Source organism: Cherax quadricarinatus, chromosome 71 (assembly GCF_038502225.1).
Source record: "Cherax quadricarinatus isolate ZL_2023a chromosome 71, ASM3850222v1, whole genome shotgun sequence".
NCBI lineage: Eukaryota > Metazoa > Arthropoda > Malacostraca > Decapoda > Parastacidae > Cherax > Cherax quadricarinatus.
Genome location: NC_091362.1, coordinates 22,848,120 through 22,871,887, shown reverse-complemented (window position 1 = coordinate 22,871,887; position 23,768 = coordinate 22,848,120). Strand labels below are relative to the sequence as shown.

At 38.9% G+C, this 23,768-nt stretch overlaps 1 protein-coding gene across 13 annotated transcripts in view; it reads left to right on the top strand.

Moving 5' to 3' along the window:
• Positions 1–23,768, top strand: part of LOC128700440 (F-actin-monooxygenase Mical) — a 175,513-nt gene that overhangs the window by 110,191 nt on the left and 41,554 nt on the right. For all 13 annotated transcript variants that reach the window (XM_070100158.1, XM_070100156.1, XM_070100160.1 and 10 more), the window contains 5 exons: positions 12,917–13,179; positions 13,520–13,722; positions 14,319–14,488; positions 14,585–18,917; positions 19,783–20,006. In XM_070100158.1, coding sequence (XP_069956259.1) covers positions 12,917–13,179; positions 13,520–13,722; positions 14,319–14,488; positions 14,585–18,917; positions 19,783–20,006 — 5,193 coding nt within the window. The remainder of the gene's footprint in view (positions 1–12,916; positions 13,180–13,519; positions 13,723–14,318; positions 14,489–14,584; positions 18,918–19,782; positions 20,007–23,768) is intronic.

The window sequence follows — 23,768 nt, the reverse complement described above, 5'->3', positions numbered from 1 at the left end:
CCTCTAAAATATTTTAAATTTAAGTTTAATCTAGTACTGTACAACAACATATACAATACTTAGGGAAATTGATGAGGTCAACAAGTGATGAGAAAACAGGTGATGAGAAACAGGAATATGGAGGCATTGTTAGAAGTTAGTCACATATGAGCCACAGGGATGTTAGGAAGAATTTCTTCATTCTTAAAGTGGGCAGGAAGTAGAATGAACTAGCAGTAGTGGAGATAAACTCCATATGTTGTTGAAAGAGTAGGTACAGTAGGGCCCACAAGGCTAAGAGAGTCAATCTGAAGAGTTGCAAGTTAAGAAGCATGGCCAGGATCTGAGAATTGAACTCTTGCTATATGTTAGCACATGGCAGGTCAAAACATTTTTGCTGGATTTTTTTGGACATTTTGTGAAGAAAACGAATGTGCCATGGTGTTTTACCCATGGTGTGATGCTGCCAGATTCCAGGGTAGACAATGAACAATGGACAAAAATGCTAAATAAATCTCTCCATATAGACCATGAGCATTTGTTCCCCCCATAGGTTTACTAAATGCAGCTTTTGGAAATTAAAATATTCTTTCTTGTTAGTGGCAGGCGTGAAAAATATGTAGGGTGGTGTGGGAAACAGTATGGAAAGATTAATACGAGATCTACCAGTATGATTAGTTATAACAATTACAAGATCCTAGATCTTTCAAGAAAGGTTCCTTGATACCAGCAAGGGGCTCATCATTAACCCTTTTGGTGTGGGTTCCATTGTTCTATGGCTTTGAAGTCAGTGTCAGTCCCATAGTCCTAAACCACGAGCTCAGCTCACTCAGATTAGCTGTGAGTGGTAAATTTGGGCCTAGATATGAGAGAATGGGTCTATGCAGTAAGTGTGCACCATATAAAAAATCCTGCAGCAAACAGTGCATACTGGGGAAAAAAACTGCGACCATGTTTTAGGTTTAAAACAGTGAATTTGCAGTGTATTTTCATATGGTTTTTATAGTTGTATTCTCAGTTTCTTGATCTCATTTGATAGAATTGAAGATGTAATACAGAAATAGAGATGATTTTGATTTGTTCCAGGACTGAAAGTAGCTTGAAATTGAGTTCAGAGTAGCAGAAATGTTTGATTTTTGCCAATATTCCAGAGTACAGAAATTGTGTAACTCGTCCAATATGCATCCAACTGGTTGGTCTGACATTATTTATAAAATTATTACAATAATGCAGTTGTCTGCATCAGTAAATCTTCTATTTTTTGTGTAATTAAAAATGGAAAGCAAGTGTGATGTAGGAGAGGCCTGGGGACATAACTGAGGAACAGAGGAAATTTTTTAGTGCCAGGAATGGCTTGTTTATCCTGGACCCTATTTTTAAAATAGCAGTTTTTTAATTTTATGTGAAATTGTCCAAGTGGTCGATTTCTGATCACTTTATTGGGTGTTAAAATAGGTAAATGGTCTATTTCCTTTACTCAATAGATAGAATAGAATGAATACTAGCAAAATAGCTATGAGTAATATTAGTAATACACTGCTGTCTCTTACTGGTGTGTAGATGCCAGTGAACACTACTGTAAATTTCTCCCACTTGCATCATTCAATATGTACCATATCCCTTTAATTACTGCTCTTATCTCATTAATATTGGCATTCATAAGAAAGTATGTTCAGAAAGATGGATTTGGGCATTGGAAGTCTAGCATGCTATTTCTTAAGTTTTGACTCATTCAGCCATGAGCCATAAGTGCATGCAAGGACCTGATTACTGTCAGCTGGTACACTTGTGACTAAAATTGTTAATGTGTGTACATTGGTCAGAACATTCTGTAATAATAAATATGCTTGTCAGTGCACAATATTCAAAGAATTCACTTGGGATTTTTTATTTTAACACGTCGGCTGTTTCCCACCAAGGCAGGGTGACACCCCCCCCCTCCCCCCCAAGAAAAAAAAAAGAACACATTCATCATCATTCAACACTTTCACCATCTTTCATACATAATCACTGTCTTTGCAGAGGCACTCAGATGCAACAGTTTAGATGTCCCTCCAAACAGCCAATGTCCCAAACCCCTCCTTATTTTTAGTAAGCTGTATGGGGAATAGGGGGTTACTAGCCCATTGCTTCCAGCATTTTAGTTGACTTTTACAGCACGCATGGCTTATGAAGTAAACATTCTTATTCCACTTCCCCATGGATATGAAAGGAAAGGTAATAACCAAAACTGTTAAGATAAAATCAAAGAAAACTCAGATGAGTGTGTATACATAAATATGTACATGTATGTGTAGTGAAAAAGAGGATAAATAAATATACAAGGTATGATGTAGCACGTAATGAAAGTAGTTTATTAGATTATGTATTGGTGGATAAAAGGTTGATGGGTAGGCTCCAGGATGTACATGTTTATAGAGGGGCAACTGATATATCGGATCATTATTTAGTTGTAGCTACAGTTAGAGTAAGAGGTAGATGGGAAAAGAGGAAGGTGGCAACAACAAGTAAGAGGGAGGTGAAAGTGTATAAACTAAGGGAGGAGGAAGTTCGGGTGAGATATAAGCAACTATTGGCAGAAAGGTGGGCTAGTGCAAAGATGAGTAGTGGGGGGGTTGAAGTATTAGAATGTGGGGCAGAAGTTTGTGGTTATAGGAGGGTGGGGGCAGGAGGAAAGAGGAGTGATTGGTGGAATGATGAAGTAAAGGTTGTGATAAAAGAGAAAAAGGTAGCTTATGAGAGGTTTTTACAAAGCAGAAGTGTTATAAGAAGAGCAGAGTATATGGAGAGTAAAAGAAAGGTAAAGAGAGTGGTGAGAGAGTGCAAAAGGAGAGCAGATGATAGAGTGGGAGAGGCACTGTCAAGAAATTTTAATGAAAATAAGAAAAAATTTTAGAGTGAGTTAAACAAGTTAAGAAAGCCTAGGGAAAGTATGGATTTGTCAGTTAAAAACAGAGTAGGGGAGTTAGTAGATGGGGAGATGGAGGTATTAGGTAGATGGCGAGAATATTTTGAGGAACTTTTAAATGTTAAGGAAGAAACAGAGTCAGTAATTTCATGCACTGGTCAGGGAGGTATACCATCTTTTAGGAGTGAAGAAGAGCAGAATGTAAGTGTGGTGGAGGTACGTGAGGCATTACGTAGAATGAAAAGGGGTAAAGCAGCTGGAACTGATGGGATCATGACAGAAATGTTAAAAGCAGGGGGGGATATAGTGTTGGAGTGGTTGGTACTTTTGTTTAATAAATGTATGAAAGAGGGGAAGGTACCTAGGGATTGGCGGAGAGCATGTATAGTCCCTTTATATAAAGGGAAAGGGGACAAAAGAGACTGTAAAAATTATAGAGGAATAAGTTTACTGAGTATACCAGGAAAAGTGTACGGTAGGGTTATAATTAAAAGAATTAGAGGTAAGACAGAATGTAGGATTGCAGATGAGCAAGGAAGTTTCAGAGTGGGTAGGGGATGTGTAGATCAAGTGTTTACATTGAAGCATATATGTGAACAGTATTTAGATAAAGGAAGGGAAGTTTTTATTGCATTTATGTATTTAGAAAAAGCATATCATAGAGGAGCAATGTGGCAGATGTTGCAAGTATATGGAATAGGTGGTAAGTTATTAAATGATGTAAAGAGTTTTTATGAGGATAGTGAGGCTCGGGTTAGGGTGTGTAGAAGAGAGGGAGACTACTTCCCGGTAAAAGTAGGTCTTAGACAGGGATGTGTAATGTCACCATGGTTGTTTAATATATTTATAGATGGGGTTGTAAAAGAAGTAAATGCTAGGGTGTTTGGGAGAGGGGTGGGATTAAATTATGGGGAATCAAATTCAAAATGGGAATTGACACAGTTACTTTTTGCTGATGATACTGTGCTTATGGGAGATTCTAAAGAAAAATTGCAAAGATTAGTGGATGAGTTTGGGAATGTGTGTAAAGGTATAAAGTTGAAAGTGAACATAGAAAAGAGTAAGGTGATGAGGGTGTCAAATGATTTAGATAAAGAAAAATTGGATATCAAATTGGGGAGGAGGAGTATGGAAGAAGTGAATGTTTTCAGATACTTGGGAGCTGACGTGTCGGCAGATGGATTTATGAAGGATGAGGTTAATCATAGAATTGATGAGGGAAAAAAGGTGAGTGGTGCATTGAGGTATATGTGGAGTCAAAAAACGTTATCTATGGAGGCAAAGAAGGGAATGTATGAAAGTATAGTAGTACCAACACTCTTATATGGATGTGAAGCTTGGGTGGTGAATGCAGCAGCGAGGAGACGGTTGGAGGCAGTGGAGATGTCCTGTTTAAGGGCAATGTGTGGTGTAAATATTATGCAGAAAATTCGGAGTGTGGAAATTAGGAAAAGGTGTGGAGTTAATAAAAGTATTAGTCAGAGGGCAGAAGAGGATTTGTTGAGGTGGTTTGGTCATTTAGAGAGAATGGATCAAAGTAGAATGACATGGAAGGAAGGCGGGGTAGGGGTCGTCCTCGAAAGGGTTGGAGAGAGGGGGTAAAGGAGGTTTTGTGGGCAAGGGGCTTGGACTTCCAGCAAGCGTGCGTGAGCGTGTTAGATAGGAGTGAATGGAGACAAATGGTACTTGGGACATGACGATCTGTTGGAGTGTGAGCAGGGTAATATTTAGTGAAGGGATTCAGGGAAACCGGTTATTTTCATATAGTCGGACTTGAGTCCTGGAAATGGGAAGTACAATGCCTGCACTTTAAAGGAGGGGTTTGGGATATTGGCAGTTTGGAGGGATACGTTGTGTATCTTTATATGTGTATGCTTCTAAACTGTTGTATTCTGAGCACCTCTGCAAAAACAGTGATAATGTGCGAGTGTTGTGAAAGTGTTGAATGATGATGAAAGTATTTTCTTTTTGGGGATTTTCTTTCTTTTTTGGGTCACCCTGCCTCGGTGGGAGACGGCCGACTTGTTGAAAAAAAAAAAAAAGAAAAAAAAATGTGTAGTGTGACCTAAGTGTAAGTAAAAGTAGGCTAGATATACCTGTTATCTTGTGTGTTTGAGACAGAAATAAGACACCAGCACTCCTACCATCATATAAAGCAAATACAGGTTTCTGTCTCGCACTCATTTGGTAGGACAGTAGTACTTCCCTGGGTGGTTGCTGTCTACCAGCCTACTACCCTAACTTGAGATTATATTCTGAAATAAAATTCTGGAAAACATATTCTCCTCTTATAAAAAAAGTTCAGATTAAAAATGATTTTTTTCTTCTGAAATTCTGGGAATTCCAAATTTCTGATAATGTTCCTAGTTCATATTTTTGAAAAAAAAAAAAATGCTTTTCTGGAAATTCCGAGGTAAACATTTTAACCCTTTGACTGTCGCAACCCCCAATCCTGAGGTGTCTCCTGGTGTCGCAAAATTTAAAAAAAAAAAAAAAAAAAATTTCTTATGAAATAATAGAGAATCTTTTCCCGATTGTAAAGACACCAAAAAAACGAAATTTGATGGAAAACTTACGGAATTACGCTCTCGCGAAGTTAACGACCTCGGCGATATTTACAAATTGGCGATTTCGCCCACTTTGAGCCCTATTTTCGGCTAATTCCATTATTCCAGTCAACCAAACTCATAGCTATTTCTTCAGAACTCCATTTTTTCCATCGATTGAGTACAAGAAACTGCCCATTTACCGATTTCAACTACCCAATAACATGGTCAGAAATTTGCAATTTGGCCAATTTCACGAAAATTAAAAAATATGACAATTTCAAAATAAGGACCAGAATGATCAATGCAGACATTCCTGGCTCTAAAATAACATTTTCTTTGTTCATCAGTCATGTCTCCAGGCCCCTCTGATATTACTCTTGCTTTCTATTTTGAAATTTTACTCAAACAAAAAATAGAAGATTTACTGTTATGCAGACTACTGCAATACTGTAATAATTGTAAAAATTACATCAACCCATTCATGACTGCATATTAGAATGGCTATTTGGACATTTATTGGACAATGACATCATTTGTTTGCTTTTGAACATCGGCAAAAATCAAACACTTCCCGTACATTGTGCTCCATTTCCAGGTTCTTTTTATAGTAAAATTAATCAAAATCACCTCTATTTCTATAATATAGTTTCCATTCTATCAAATGAGACCAAGAAAATGAGAATACAACCACAAATACTATACGAAAATAGACCACAAAGTTGCCATTTTAATTAAAAAAAACCGTCGGAGTTTTTTTTTTCTCATGCACTGCGTGCTCCAGGATTTTTTTTATATGGTGCACACTGACCACACAGACCCATTCTCTCACATGTGGGCCTACCAGCTTTCTCCTGCCTGATTTGAAGCCGCTAGAATTTACGAGTATATGTACGTCAAACACGGTACCTCATAAACGTATATATACGGCCGCAACAGTCAAAGGGTTAACATTGTATACAGTAACAATCGTGAATGCTCACCCTAATTACCCCCCAATCCCCCCTTCCTTATCCCATCCTCCCCATCCTCCCTTCTTCCCTTTCCTCCTCCTCCTCCCCATCCCTCTCCTATTCTCGTCCTATTTTCAACCTTTGGGATTCTTTCCACAGGCACCCTAGTTCCTAGGTAAGGGGAATGGTACCGGGGTCCATCCCATTCTGTTGAGGTCCTTGGCGGTGGTGTAGTTTGCCATGGAATTGATCACATAAAATTAAAAAAGCAGTTTTTTTTTCATTTTGTGAAATTGTCCAAGTGGCCGATTTCTGATCACTTTATTGGGTGTTAAAATAGGTAAGTGGTCTGTTTCTTTTACTCAATTGATAGAATAAAAGGAATACTAGCCGTGATACTCATTGCCTTCACTACTATGTTCGCTCTCATGACCTCCGCAATCCTTCCATATATAGGATAGTCACTGATATTAGTGTGTGTAAAGGTAGAAAGTTGAAAGTGAACATAGAAAAGAGTAAGGTGATGAGGGTATCAAATGATTTAGATAAAGAAAAATTGGATATCAAATTGGGGAGGAGGAGTATGGAAGAAGTGAATGTTTTCAGATATTTGGGAGTTGACGTGTCGGCGGATAGATTTATGAAGGATTAGGTTAATCATAGAATTGATGAGGAAAAAAGGCGAGTGGTGCGTTGCGGCATATGTGGAGACAAAAAAACGTTATCTATGGAGGCAAAGAAGGGAATGTATGAAAGTATAGTAGTACCAACACTCTTATATGGATATGAAGCTTGGGTTGTAAATACTGCAGCGAGGAGGAGGTTGGAGGCAGTGGAGATGTCCTGTCTAAGGGCAATATGTAGTGTAAATATTATGCAGAAAATTCGGAGTGTGGAAATCAGGAGGTGTGGAGTTAATAAAAGTATTAGTCAGAGGGTTGTTGAGGTGGTTTGGTCATTTAGAGAGAATGAATCAAAGTAGAATGACATGGAGAGCGTATAAATCTGTAGGGAAAGGAAGGCGGGGTAGGGGTCGTCCTCGAAAAGGTTGGAAGGAAGGGGTAAAGGAGGTTATGTGGGCAAGGGGCTTGGACTTCCAGCAAATGTGCATGAGCGTGTTCGATAGGAGTGAATGGAGACAATTGGTATATGGGACCTGACGAGCTGTTGGAGTGTGAGCAGGGTAATATTTAGTGAAGGGATTCAGGGAATCTGGTTATTTTTATATAGCCGGACTTGAGTCCTGGAAATGGGAAGTACAATGCCTGCACTCTAAAGGAGGGTTTTGGGATATTGGCACTTTAGAGGGATATGTTGTTTATCTTTATACGTATATGCTTCTAAGCTGTTGTATTCTGGGCACCTCTGCAAAAACAGTGATTGTGTGAGTGAGGTGAAAGTGTTGAATGATGATGAAAGTATTTTCTTTTTGGGGATTTTCTTTATTTTTGGGTCACCCTGCCTTGGTGGAGATAGCCGACTTGTTGGGGGGAAAAAAAAAATTAGTAGACATTATTTGTTCATCGCCCTTGTTTACTCCATCCTTTTTCTCTTCGCCTACATTTGCTCGTCTTCTCTTCAGTTACCACCTTTCTATGTTCATGTAGCATCTCACTTTTCCCTACCCCCTTGGGATGTTCTAACGGCTCGTGTCTGTTCTTTCCCACTGCCACACATGAAAGCCCAAATGCCTAAGGTGGCTTCTTGCTCTTTTTCTTAACTACTTCCGATTTCGTGCCATCGTGGTGTACGCTGATGGTGCCGAGTCTGATGGCATCGGATTCGCAGCGATGTTTCCGGACAGCATCGTGCGAGGGCATTTATTATCCCCATCTAGGATTTTTACGGCTGAACTTTATACCATTCTCATAGCACTTATCTGTATTGCTTCTGTGCCTGTGTCACCATTTGTGGTCGTTTCAGACTCCCTTAGGGCTTTACAGGCTCTACGAAAATTTGATACACCTCATTCCCTGGTTCTTTGTATCCATCTTTGGTTACACCATATCTCGAGCATGCACAAAGATATTGTTTTTTGTTGGGTCCCTGGTCATGTTGACATTCAGGGCATTGAACAGGCAGACACTGTTGCACGATCAGCAGTACATGACCTCCCAATTTCATATAGAGGTGTTCTATTCGCAGACTATTTTGCTGTAATTGCTACCCACCGTCACACCTGTTGGCAACAGCATTGGTCTGATCTGCTCTATAATAAACTACATTCTATTAAACCGTGTGTAGATTTCTGGCCGTCTTCTTATCACTGTCGAGGTTGGAAGACTACTCTCTCCCGTCTTTGCATCAGCCACTCTCATCTTACTCACGGGTATCTCATGGAGAGGCGCCCTATTCCACTCTGTGAGAATTGTTAGGTTCCAGTTTTTGTTAGCCACATTCTGTTGGACAGTCCACTCTATCAACAAGCATGCAGAATTTACCTCCAACATCATCACTGCTCTACTGTCCTTACTTCACCTTCCCTTCTTGCTGATGGACCCTTCTGTAATCCAGACAGTCTCATTGACTTTTTGACAGCAACTGATTTACTGCACAAACTCTGATGATGCCTGTAGTACTCCTCATGGCCCTGTCTACCTCAATCTCTTGCTACCCTCTACCCCTGCACTATCCACTGTCCCGCTGCACTCCATGCCCTAATCATCCCTCTCCCTCTTGCTACCCATTACTCCTGCATCCTTCCCTGCCCGGTGGTGATGTATGACCCTTGTAGGTTTAGTGCTTCTATTTGATTATAATAATAATAATAATAATGGAAAATTGAATTAAAAAATATTTTACACCTTTCTACAGTATGATTGCATATGTTTACACCAAAATATTGATTTAGAGGAGTTCTACTTGAATTTTTCACCAGTTTTGTTTAAAATTAATTTCACATCATTTATGGTAATACCATTGTAATAGTTACATTAACTCTTTTTTGCCATTTCATGGAAGATAATACTACGATGGTATATTCACTTTATAAAAAAATTTAATCATATTAAACAGAAAGCTGTAAGCGTGGCTTTCTAAGTAACATTTGCTTAAGGAAAGAATAAGAAGTCACATTACTGTGGCTGGAACAATTCGACAGAAACCCATACCTTGGAGAGGAATGTTGTAATGAGGTTTCAGTTCATCTTGGACCATTGTCAAGTCAGGATAGACAGAAGCACCATCCTAACATTACTTTCCAAAGTTTGAGTTTTTTGGTGAACATTTCCTTATTTATATAAGCAAATAATTTTCAAGAAAAATAGAATTACAATATAATTTTCATTAAATTTATCTTACTCTGCAATACTCACTGCTAACATGAGGATCTGCTCAGGCTTCAGTTATGCTATCGAGTGCTCTAACAAGTGCTTCGTGCTTCAAGGGTGTTTTTGATTAAATCATCACTCTTATGATATTTACATTGAGATAATGCTTTGATGTACGCCTTCTACGCCTGCATAAGATGAAGGATTAACACTCGGTCCAAACATTTGCTGTGTGCATCACTCACACCTGCTTATTATTTACACCGTGAGTTGCAATTATGCAGCTCATTTCGAGAGGAAGTCGGCTTTCTTTTATAAACAAAACATGGCCTCTTCTAGTTGAGGCAGATCTTCGTTTGGTTGATGATACTCCTGGCCCTGGCGTACTTGGTCCTGATAATGCGGGGATTTTGGTAGCCTAGGATGACAAGACTGCATGGGCAGCTGCACGTCTCTTCCACCAGCTGTATTAAGGCCAGGTGAGACAAAGAGTTGCCATCATTGATCAGTGAACGCCAGTCACTGAGGAAAGAACAAGGTAATTCCACAAATTCGAATTGGCTGACAAGGGATTTGGGATGTTCTGTGTCCATACAGATTTATAGAGATTCTAACTAGAAGACAGGGGTGACATCCTGGAATAAATCCTGTCATGCTGAATGTATCAGATCTGAGTTATAAATGCAGTGTAAGAGGTTGGATGTAAAACACTCGGAGAGAGGAATAGTTTAAAACTTGCTTCAGTCAGCTGCATCATCAATCGAGTGGAAATTTCTCTTAATTGTTTACCTCAAGTTAAATTACTGTATCAAATGACTACTCTGGCTGCATATATCTTCAGCTAAACTTACTGTTTTAAAGTATCTTCTTTACTGTCCTTATTTTATACATAAATTTCCAGGGAAAGCATGCATTTATACTTGTACTGCATGGATTTTTGCATGTTATTTTATTAGACGTTATAACATACTTTAACTATTAATTTTGTTGTAGGTACATGCTTAACTTTGGTTTCCTTTCCTACTAATATATATATATATATATATATAGAGAGAGAGAGAGAGAGCATTTAGTTGTAATTCACATGTTGGCTAGTTCATACCACTTAAAACTAACCCCTGGATTCATGGGCTTACAGATGAGACACGGACCCAAAACATGGCCCCTTTTTGGTCATAGGTCTTTAGGGTGGATGCACCCATGTGATGGCGAGATCTCACCACGGCAGTACACAGCTCTTATACGACGAGCCTCTTCTCTCCGTTATCACCCTGATCACATCACATACCTCAGTGATGATCATGATAATATGGACAATAATTGTAGTTGTTGTTCACCTGATGAAATATGTACAGATAAGAGTCCAGTTTATTTCAGGGAAACTAGGGTTAGAGAGAAACCAGTATTGTGTTTAGATGAAAAAAACATTCTGTACAATTTAGGCAGTAATTCTAGAATGATTTTGAATTCAGCCTCTGAACCACATTATCATTCTGATGATTCTGCTAAAGCATCTTGGGTGCGAGATAATAGATTATCAAAGAGCTTCAAGATCACTGGCAGTACAGCACTTAGAAAGGAAGCTAATTGCTTGAGCTCTAATTGTCATATGCATTATGGAAAATGTAGACATAATTCCCAGTTGTTTGTGAAATTACCCAGTGGAGCTCACTTATCAGAGAGTGATTGTCGCTCAGTCAGAACATTTGCAAGGGATTCCAAATGCACGATAATGAATGAAAAGTTAGTACAGCCAAAAAGACAGCAGAAAGACAATGTGTTAACAAATGCTGTGCTGTCCAGTGTAGGTAAAACTGCTTCATCTTGTCAGAGTCTAAAAAAGTTAGATTGTTCTTCCTTGGAAACATCTGTCATTGATAAGGTATTATCTTCAAAGAGTAATATGAGCTATACTCTGATGACACCATCCTTGTTATCCTCTCCCTCCTCTTCCTCTTCTCCCTTAGATGTAACTACCCACCAGAAACATGTTTATGAGAGACCATACTATGACTGTGGTTATGACACTGACTCTGACTCAACTCCTCCACACTCCAGTCCGGAGTGTGCAAGTGCAAAGTTGAAAACTCCTAGTGCCTCATCTGTGTGGAGACGCTATTTAATGTGGCTGCAGCGCATGACCAAGACTCAGGGTTAGTCCACATTGGACTTGGCTAGATGTCTTAAAAAAGAATACTGTCAGTTTGCATTATGCCTTTGTTGCCCTATTTTGGGTTGTGTGTAATTTGTAAAATTAAACTAATGATAATTATTTTTAGTGTTTCTACTAACACTGATGTTACTACTTGTGCATTATAATTTATATACTTTAGATTATTAATATCAGCAGATGTAAGGAATCTCTTAAGATTTATGTAGTTACTGGCCATTGTAATATTCTTGTGTACTGAAAATTAATAATAAAAAATTGAAAATTTTAACGTTTTTACATCTTGTAAATAGCATTGGCATGCCAAGGCTAGTATCTTGCACATTTGCACTGTAGTTAGATCTGTTTGACACACATCACAGTGGACGCTTCAGACAGTCTGTATTGTCATTTCCTTTTTTCTTCTGTGTTGACAGTCCTTTTCATAAATCGCTCAAAATTTACCAGTGGCCCAAATCAATATTCTTTTTTAAGCACATTCCTAATTCTTGTACTAAAATTTTCAGAAACTTTTCATTGCTTTTTTTATAATCTGTCATATGTATTTTACTTCCAGTAGTCTTTTTCAGGCTTGCAGCATCAATCTCAGAAGAATTAATGTATATAGTGGTGGGAAAAAGTTACCAGGTAAAATGTTCATGCAGTGTTGTGAATATGAGTGCAACATTGAATAATGATGTAATAGTTAACTGGCATCATTATCTCTGATAGATATAAATGTTCAGTACTTTTTACCACCCTCAAAATAAAAATTAGTAATAATGATGGAATCTGCATTGAATGCCATTTATTTATTCTCATTTAGTGAATATGGATTTTCTCATGCACAGCTCCTCTTCAGATTTTATGTTCACTGGTGGAGAGATGTTAAATATTAGCTATATAATTTTGTAATAAATTGCATAATTTTCTGGAATGCATAATGTAAACGTAGTTTAGCAGGACCTGAAAATCTTTTGCCAAGGCTTCTATAGCCGACTGATGCAGAGGCAGAATGAGTGGATGTTTGATATTATTGCCATTGGCTATAGCTCCCACCTCTTTCTCTTGGGCATGGCACGTAGGTGATGGTGGCACACAAACTGTTACAGGTACCAGTAGTGGTGGGGGCAGGCGATACAACAGGTGCCCTCGTTAGCAGTCTTGGTGTTGGGAAAGGTGTTACAACCGGCCTTTCCCCTGAAGATCGAGGCACCACTCCAGAACGTGTAGAGTTTGAAAATTCAGTTGTGGAACAGAGTGATGAGGATGAATACCTTTCTGAGGATGAATGGACTGATCGTAACTTTGGCGCATCAGCCAATGAGCTGGATGATTCTGATGGTGAAGATGATAGTGATTATTCAGACCTGAGGTAGGTGTTGAAGTACAGTATTTTTTTGTGAATGCTTTAATAGTCTCTTGTCATGCACATATCGATATTCTACTAAGAGAGATTGAAAATTACATTGTACCTGATTTTCTGATTTTGTTTCAGTGACCATGGTAGGAATTCTTTTAACTAGGGGCTGTTAAATCATCTACATTTATCTGAAGCTAAAACAAAAAGTTGCTATGATCAGATGTTTTGGGGTTTGATAATGGTCCAGGACAGACCATAGCTCTGGCTAACATTTCTTTGCCAAATTGTTAGTTGTGAATTTAAACTGCTTGAAGTGTAGTAAGAATGTTTGCTAGTGTGGAAAAATTTTCAGTGATGAAGAAGTTGATGATGAAGAAATGCGTTATCTTGATGGTGGGGGAACTCTAACTGCTGCTGAGACTCGCAGATTAGCAGAGTCATGGCAGAGACGTTATTCTACTGACCGTCTTGATGATGAAGATGAAGGAGGCTCGGCTCATGAATCAGAATCTGACCTTGATTCAGATAATTACAGTGAAGAATATGGAGCTGAAGGTGAGTTAGTGTGCCATTTTTTTTTTCCCCCTATAAAGAACCTAATTTATGCATAAAATACTTGTGGTGGTTTGGACATGTAGAGAGGAGGGAATGAAATAGAATGACTTTGAGAGTATATAAACCTGTAGTGAAGGGAAGGCGAGGTAGGGGTTGGCTTAGGAAAGGTTGGAGGGAGGGGGTAGAGGAGATTTTGGGTGTTAGGGGGCTTGGACTTCCAGTAAGTATGTGAGAGCATATTAGATAGGAGCAAATGGAGATGCATGGTTTTTAGGATTTGACGTGCTGTTGGAGTGTGAGCAAGGAAACATTTATGAAGGAATTCAGGGGAACCAGCAGGCTGGACTTAGAGTCCTTGAGATAGGAAGTACAGTGCCTACACTCTGTAGGAGAGGTGTTAATGTTGCATTTTTATAACTAGTGTAAGCACGCCTCTGGAAAAACAGTGATGGAGTGAATGGAGTGAATGATGATACAAGTTTTTCTTTTTCGGGCCACCCTGCCTTGGTGGGAAATGGCTAATGTGTTAATAAAAAACAATTGTTTTTATTATATACTGTGCCATCATATATTAAGAATTTTGTTGATATTCACAGGAGATGAGAGCCACACTGCTACCGAGGGTGAAGGAGGCGAAGATGACGATGAAGAAGATGAAGGTGAGGCAGTAAGACGTGCTCGTGAACTCCGACGTATGGAAGTCAACATTGATGTGGCAGCTCCACCAAGGAAAGCTGAAACTTCAGACAGTGGTTCTGATACCGAGGTAGGTTACAATTCTTTCATTTTTTAAATATTTCTTGCTATATTTTAAATTTATTTGTTAAGTATAGTGGAAATTTTACGTATTATTTTGTTACAGGTTGCAAGTGATGAAGAAAGTGAAGAGAGTGATACTCAGATTGACACAGATTCAGAATTTGCAGAAGACCACGTTCAGCCAGGTCCTCCCAAGGAAATTCCCACCATTGTTATTAATGAATCTCAAGACACTCATGATACACACCTCGGTCCCTCAGTGGATAAAGGAAAGGAAAGTAAAGGTCATGGTGAGGTTGGTGTGATCCACGGGAAGGGTGAACCAAGAACCGACTTTGTCTCACAGAAGGTAGACCTGGAACAAGCAGATAGTAAGGCATCTAGTGACTGGGTAAAGGAAAATGGTGAGAAAAGTGCCAGCTTAACTAATCTAAATGAAACCAGTACAATAAATCCTCGAGCAGAACAGCTTAAAAGGCTTTTGCAGCGGACAGACTCCACTGAAGCAATAGCAGCTCAGAGAGCCTTACAACTGAAGCGGCAGTACCTTCTTGGGGAGACTGTGAATCTTCCTAGAAAATCCGTCTCGACAGCAGATTTAGGTAGCCGATTTAAGAGTTTCATGGATAAAATATCTGAAACACAGAAAATGCTGAATCCAGCTCCTCAGCCTAGTGCAGCTATGCAAGCATTTATGAGCTCTTCATTACCTTCCCCTCGGAGTCCAGCATCTTCACCATCATCCCCTCTGTTGCCTGCAAGGTCTGCCTATCTTCCTCAGGGTGATAACACTTCAGAATCAACAAATACTGACAAAGTTGATGTAGATACCTCACTAAAATCATCAGTAGCAGTGGATATATCAGCATCTAAAGTTACATTAGAAACTGCTGCTCACGAAGCCAAACAAAATATCACTACCCATATAGAGTCTTCAGTATATCCTGTAGAAGCAGCAGATGAAGTAGAGGTCCAGTTGAAGGTTCCAGATCAGTTGAAAGGCTTTCCAGTATCTGAAGAATCTTCTAAACCAGATGAAGAAGCCATAAGTAAACCAGAAGATAAGTTGGTGAAAGTTACGGAATCCGAAAGCAGTAGTGAAACCAGCACCAGTACATCCAGCGACAGTGGATCTGATTATGATAATGTGCCTTCTGGTTGCAAATGGTCTGTTTCTAAAAAGTCACCAACTGCCATCGAGATTCAGAAAGAAGCAAACTCTTGTGTAAATGATAATGTAGTATATAGCAGTGATGTAAAAAGTAGTGATGATATTATTAACACAACAGCAAGTGTTGAGAGTTATGTAGTTCAAAGTGATATTAGTGTAGGTAAAGTACATGTAAAGAATGAAAGAAGTAATGTGGATGAGCAGCACGATAGTATTGTATCAGATGAAACAATTGATGATTTTGGATTATCATTGCCTGGGGAAAGTGAAGGCCTTGAAACTGTTAATCAGGAGCTTGTGATGGCAAATATGCCACATATAGTCGACTCTGAAAATATCGAGTGTCAAAATATGTTTAATGAGAGGGTTCAACCAGTTTCTTTTCTTAATGATGAATGTACAGAAATAGAAAATCATATTGATATAGAGGATAATGTTGATGAACTCTTTAATATACTAGCTAGTGAAGCTATAGAAGATATTGATAAATTTTCTGAATTAGTAGAGTCATCTGGTACAAATACTAATGGTTTTTCACACAGTGACAAAAACTCCCAAACTAGTGACACCTTGACAATTCAGGAATTGTCAGTATGTGATAAAGAAAACGATCAAAGTGTAAGTGAACAGGTTGAGCCCATTATCGAAATAATTGTAGAAAATTTGAAAACGCATGAGAATTTAGAAAACATACAAGATAGCTTACCACTTAAGAAAATCATGGAAGTTAGTGATCAAACAAATCCAGTGTTATCAAAGGAGAATGTATCTAGTCCTGAGGAAGGTAGGGAGAACACAGAACCTGAATTGTCAGATTGGGCAGGTGATAATGATGGATTAAGTGCTGGTGAAGAATTAGAAGTTGAACTTGATGAAACTGAAAAACGGTTAGTGAAAAAGGATGTCTCTAAAACTATCGCAAGAATAGCATCAGAAGAAAGTCTAGGAGACACAGACTCGGCTGTTTCTTCTTGTCTCAATATTACCTCAGTGCCTTCAAAGCCTTCTGTTCTTGCAGATCTCGAAGGTATAGAATACATGGACACCAGTGAGAGTGCGAGCAGTCCTGATGATATATCACATAAACAACAGGGATATAGAAAGCTGGAAGAAGAAACTCCAACAACTCCTATAGCTCCACAAATCTCTCTGATTGACCTTGAAAGTGCTTCTGTTCAGGACCAAAGTGGCAGTGAAAGCAAATCATCGGAGAGCACAAGTACAGAATTGGATGATACATCACAAGGTAGTGTGCAAGAAGCCCAAAATAACAACATGGCTGAAAATGAAAGCAAAGAACTCAAAGATGTAGTAAACAAAACTAAACCTCACATTTCACATGTTATGAAAAGCATGTCTGAGTCGCATGTACCAAAAAGTGTGTCTGAGCCTCCTTCTCTTAGTGAAACAAGACCAAAATTAAATGGAGAACATCGACGAGATTCCCTGGACGATTATACATCTCCAAAACGCTATGAAGGATACATTCCTAGATTCAAGGAAAGAATGAGTCCATTTGGATATGTGAGAGATTCTATTGATATTCAAAAGAATTCAACAAAATCTCCATTGTTTACTCCTTCTAAAAAGGATATAGAAGAGAGAGAGAGGAATGAGCAAAGATTAGTGCAGTTAACAGTCCAGAACACTTCCCTGGAAAGTAAACCATTTGTATCTCCTAATACAGCTAAGAAACAGATAGAGAGAAGTTTAAGAAATAAAGATAAAGAAAAAGAAAAAGATCTAATTAAAGAATTAGTCATGTCACGAATATCTCGGAAAAATTCTGAAAAGTCTCCTAGAAGAGGTTCAAGAACATCTGTGAGTCCTCTTTCTTCCACTGGATCAAGGACATCTCTTTTTAGCCCTCAGTCATCTCAGGAGAACCTTCTTGACAAAATGGAACATACTATGCAAGAAAATTATATAAAAGTGGAGAATCTAGACAAAAAACCTGTTCATATAAACAGTAAAGAGCTGTTGAGATTAGATTCAATTAATGCAGAGCTATCAGAAAGTGGGCAGACATTTGCTACTGAGGAGAATCTTGCAAAAGTTAAAGTAGGGTCTTGCTTTAGAAATGACAGTATTTTGGGCATGACAGATAAAGGGCAAAGTCTTCAAGAGGTAAATGTTCCTTTTGTTGATGAAAGCCAGGATGAAGATGTATTTGAGAGACATGTCAAAAATAGCAGTAAGACTGCACCTAAACAAAGTCCCAGTGATGAGACTATTAATGAAAAACATGTTAGTGATGCAGAACCTTCAAGTCCAGCTCACATAAATCTTCCAGCTACTCCTATGACTCATCCAGAGCAATTTATTAAGTCACCATCCATGAGAGAATTATTTAAAGTGCCAGCTGTTCCAGTACCAGTTACACCAATGAGACGAAATAAAACTGGTGCTTCTAACATGTCGACACCCATCAGCACAGAGAGGCCTCTCTCGACTCCAAACTTAAGTACTGTAGAACGAGAAAGAGTCAGAGAGGAAGCTCGCATTCGTGCACGCCTTAAAACAGATTTGGATCTAGGACTGAGTCCTCCAAACTTGGTTGATAATTTAAGAGAAAAACTAAAAAGAGGCTGTTTAAGTGAAAGTGAAGGTGATAAAGAAGAAAGAGTAAGAGAGGTTCAAGCACTGGATAAACTAGCACCAGTTAAAATTCAGGAAAGAGAGGACTTGACACCAAAAAATAAAGATGAACGGGTTAAAGAGCTGCTTGCTGAACAACGTCAGCATCGCAACAAAGATACTACAGATGCTCAGCAGGAAGGATGGAACAAAGATGATCGTGTCAGGGAAAGATTAGAGGAATATCGACAAAGAAGAAGAGGAAGCACGAGGAGTAGCGAAAGTGGAGACTCACGACCTAATAGTCAACTTTTGCGACGCCACACCCACCGACCATCATTATTGGAACTTGAGTCTTTACAGGTGTTTACAGTTCCTCCAAGTAAGCCTTCCGTAAGTGTACCAACTTCCATAGTTAATGCCACAGTAACTGAAAGCACAAGTTCTTCTCCAACCTTCAATTCCTCACTATATAATCAACAGTCAACTCTAGCTCTACCAGCACCACTAGTACCACCACCACCATCATTATCTCCAGCAACTCCAGCTATAGCTGCTATCTCCAGTACCACTCCAACAAGTCAACCATTGCAGGAATCTACTTCATCAGAAAAAATATTAGAGAAAAAATCTGGCAAGAAATCAAAAGATCGAGAAAGGAGAAGAAGCTTGATACAAGTTTTTACAGGTTTGTCCATAAATTCCATTGTTGTATTTAAAATTGTATAATTGCATGCACTATAAACTTGTATAAAAAAAATGGAAAATATAAAAATCAACAGAAAAAAGACAAATAAAATCCAAAATTTTATCATAATATCTCTAGTTAACACAGTGCCAGAATCAGGAGAAAAATTACACTCTTCTTGCCTTATTTGTACCAAAAAATTATGATCTTACCACATAGGTATCAAATAGTCAGATACCAAACAATAAATGTATTTGGTCAAAAAGTATCTGAGGAAAAATTTATTAAAAATTCAGTCATAATCCTCTCATACCATCCATCATCCTCCACCACCTACCAACCAGCCAACTTGTCTTTGGGTTGAAGCACATATGTTATGAACCTGTAAATACATATCTCCCTTCCTCTTTCCTCCCTCTCTCCACCTCTAGTCCTGACTGCATTATTGGCCAAGGTCATATTTTCTTTTTGACTTGATGCAAGATATTTAAATTCAAAATCTGTTGTACAGTTTCATTCAAAATGTGCTCGCTGGATTTCTCATGCCCAAATTTTTTTTCTATCATTACTTTGTGATAAACGTCAATTTGAACCAACTTAGTGTTAAAAAATTAAATGGTTTTGGAATTTGGTGACTGCATAAGAAAAAATATATACCATATACAGTAGTGAATTACTGGCAGAAATTTAGTCACTGCATTGTAGTGACCCCATTCACAAAAAAGAAGGAAAACCTGTAGTGGTATAATTTTCATTATCCATTTCACTTCGTGTTCACTTTAAATCTTGTAGAGATTTACTATTAATGTATTTGTATGTGTGTAAATTACAATTAAGTGACTAACTGTTTGTAATGTATTAACAGGTATGTTCAGTAAGTCTGGTGGAGAAGATAAAAAGAAGACTGATCAACAGTCTCCACCAAGTAATGCACCTGATGGATCCTCATTGAGTAAACCTTCATTATCACTTGTAGTGCCTGCAAGTTCTCTCATGATTGATACACCAAAATGTGCTCCTAAAAGCCCATCAACTGTTCGGGATAAACTATCAAAATTGCGATTGTCAAGATCCAAAGAAAAGAAAAAGGTTAGTTTTAATTAAATGCAAGTTGGTTTTATGCATCAGGGTGTAATGAGTAATGTTACCGTCATTTATTATACAGATTTGAAGATTAGATGCTACAGAATACTCTCTTAATTTCCTGCTTTAATTTTTATAAGTGGTTCTGAAAGGTTTGAGAGCCTCTTAGGTTAATTTATTACATAGATTAAAATGGAAAGTCAAGAGAATTTGCTGAATGACTAAACAGTAACATTTTTTTTTTTCTTAACAAGTCAGCCGTCTCCCACCAAGGCAGGGTGACCCAAAAAGAAAGAAAATCCCCAAAAAGAAAATACTTTCATCATCATTCAACACTTTCACCTCACTCACACATAATCACTGTTTTTGCAGAGGTGCTCAGACCACAACAGTTCAGAAGCATATACTTATAAAGATACACAACATATCCCTCCAAACTGCTAATATCCCAAAACCCCTCCTTTAGAGTGCAGGCATTGTACTTCCCATTTCCAGGACTCAAGTCCGGCTATATGAAAATAACCGGTTTCCCTGAATCCCTTCACTAAATATTACCCTGCTCACACTCCAACAGATTGTCAGGTCCCAAACACCATTCGTCTCCATTCACTCCTAGAGAACACGCTCATGCACGCCTGCTGGAAGTCCAAGCCCCTCGCCCACAAAACCTCCCTCACCCCTTCCTTCCCACCCTTTCGAGGACGACCCCTACCCCTCCTTCCTTCCCCTGTAGATTTATATGCTTTCCATGTTATTCTACTTTGATCCATTCTCTCTAAATGACCAAACCACCTCAACAACCCCTCTTCTGCCCTCTGACTAATGCTTTTATTAACTCCACACCTTTTCCTAATTTCCACACTCCGAATTTTCTGCATAATATTTACACCACACATTGCTCTTACACAGGACATCTCCACTGCCTCCAACCGTCTCCTCGCTGCTGCATTTACCACCCAAGCTTCACACCCATATAAGGGTGTTGGTACTACTATACTTTCATACATTCCCTTCTTTGCCTCCATAGATAACGTTTTTTGACTCCACATATACCTCAACGCACCACTCACCTTTTTTCCCTCATCAATTCTATGATTAACCTCATCCTTCATAAATCCATCTGCCGACACGTCAACTCCCAAGTACAGTGGACCCCCGCATAGCGAACGCCTTGCATAGCGAACAATCCGCATAGCGAACGCTTTGTTCGCTAAAATTTTGCCCTGCATAGTGGACAAAAACCCGCTCAGCGACCTTCGTCCGAGACGCGTCCAATGTGCACCCTCAGCCAGCCTCACATGTGCCGCCCGTCCCATTGTTTACCAGCCAGCCTCCGCGGTAACATTCAAGCATACACTCGGAATATTTCGTATTATTACAGTGTTTTCGGTGCTGTTTGTGGAAAATAAGTGACCATGGGCCCCAAGAAAGCTTCTAGTGCCAACCCTACACCTCAAAGGGTAAGAATACCCATTGAAATGAAGAAAGAGATCATTGATAAGTATGAAAGTGGAGTACGTATCACCGACCTGGTCAGGTTGTACAAGAAACCAAAATCAACCATCGCTTCTATTGTGGGCAAGAAAACGGCAATCAAGGAAGCTGTTGTTGCCAAAGGTTTAACTGTGTTTTCGAAACAAAGATCGCAAGTGATGGAAGATGTTGAGAGACTCTTATTGGTGTGGATAAATGAAAAACAGCTAGCAGGAGATAGCGTCTCTCAAGCGATCATGTGTGAAAAGGCTAGGAAGTTGCATGACGATTTAATTAAAAAAATGCCTGCAACTAGTGATGATGTGAGTGAATTTAAGGCCAGCAAAGGTTGGTTTGAGAGATTTAAGAAGCGTAGTGGCATCCATAGTGTGATACGGCATGGTGAGGCTGCCAGTTCGGACCACAAAGCGGCTGAAAAATATGTGCATGAATTCAAGGAGTACATAGAAACTGAAGGACTGGAACCTGAACAAGTGTTTAATTGTGATGAAACAGGCCTGTTCTGGAAGAAAATGCCAAGCAGGACCTACATTAGGACTTGCTACCTCAAGTCCTAATGGAAGGGGATTCCCCTTCTAAACACTAACACTCTCTCTCCCCTCCTCCCATCCCATCAATCATCACCAGATCTTCAATAAAAGTAAGTGTCATGTAATTGTGCATGCCTTTTTCAGTTTGTGTGTACTAAAATTAACATTTTTTTGTGGTAAAAAAAAATTTTTTTCATACTTTTGGGTGTCTTGCACGGATTAATTTTATTTCCATTATTTCTTATGGGGACAATTAATTCGCATAGCGAACATTTCGCATAACGACCAGCCCTCTTGCACGGATTAAGTTCGCTATGCGGGGGTCCACTGTATCTGAAAACATTCACTTCTTCCATACTCCTCCTCCCCAATTTGATATCCAATTTTTCTTTAAATCATTTGATACCCTCATCACCTTACTCTTTTCTATGTTCACTTTCAACTTTCTACCTTTACACACATTCTCAAACTCATCCACTAACCTTTGCAATTTTTCTTTAGACTCTCCCATAAGCACAGTATCATCAGCAAAAAGTAACTGTGTCAATTCCCATTTTGAATTTGATTTCCCATAATTTAATCCCACCCCTCTCCCGAACACCCTAGCATTTACTTCTTTTACAACCCCATCTATAAATATATTAAACAACCATGGTGACATTACACATCCCTGTCTAAGACCTACTTTTACCGGGAAATAGTCTCCCTCTCTTCTACACACCCTAACCTGAGCCTCACTATCCTCATAAAAGCTCTTTACAGCATTTAGTAACTTACCACCTATTCCATAAACTTGCAACATCTTCCACATTGCTCCTCTATCCATTCTATCATATGCCTTTTCTAAATCCATAAATGCAATAAAAACTTCCCTACCTTTATCTAAATACTGTTCACATATATGCTTCAATGTAAACACTTGATCTACACATCCCCTACCCACTCTGAAGCCTCCTTCCTCATCCGCAATTCTACATTCTGTCTTACCTCTAATTCTTTCAATTATAACTCTACCGTATACTTTTCCTGGTATACTCAGTAAACTTATTCCTCTATAATTTTTACAATCTCTTTTGTCCCCTTTCCCTTTATATAAAGGAACTATACACGCTCTCTGCCAATCCCTAGGTACCTTCCCCTCTTTCATACATTTATTAAACAAAAGTACCAACCACTCCAACACTATATCCCCCTCTGCTTTTAACATTTCTGTCATGATCCCATCAGTTCCAGCTGCTTTACCCCCTTTCATTCTACGTAATGACTCACGTACCTCCACCACACTTACATTCTGTTCTTCTTCACTCCTAAAAGATGGTATACCTCCCTGGCCAGTACATGAAATTACCGCCTCCCTTTCTTCCTCAACATTTAAAAGTTCTTCAAAATATTCTCACCATCTACCTAATACCTCCCTCTCCCCATCTACTAACTCCCCTACTCTGTTTTTAACTGACAAATCCATACTTTCCCTAGGCTTTCTTAACTTGTTTGACTCACTCCAAAATTTTTTCTTATTTTCATTAAAATTTCTTGGCAGTGCCTCTCCCACTCTTTCATCTGCTCTCCTTTTGCACTCTCTCACCACTCTCTTTACCTTTCTTTTACTCTCCATATATTCTGCTCTTCTTATAACACTTCTGCTTTGTAAAAAACCTCTCATAAGCTACCTTTTTCTCTTTTATCACACCCTTTACTTCATCATTCCACCAATCACTCCTCTTTCCTCCTGCACCCACCCTCC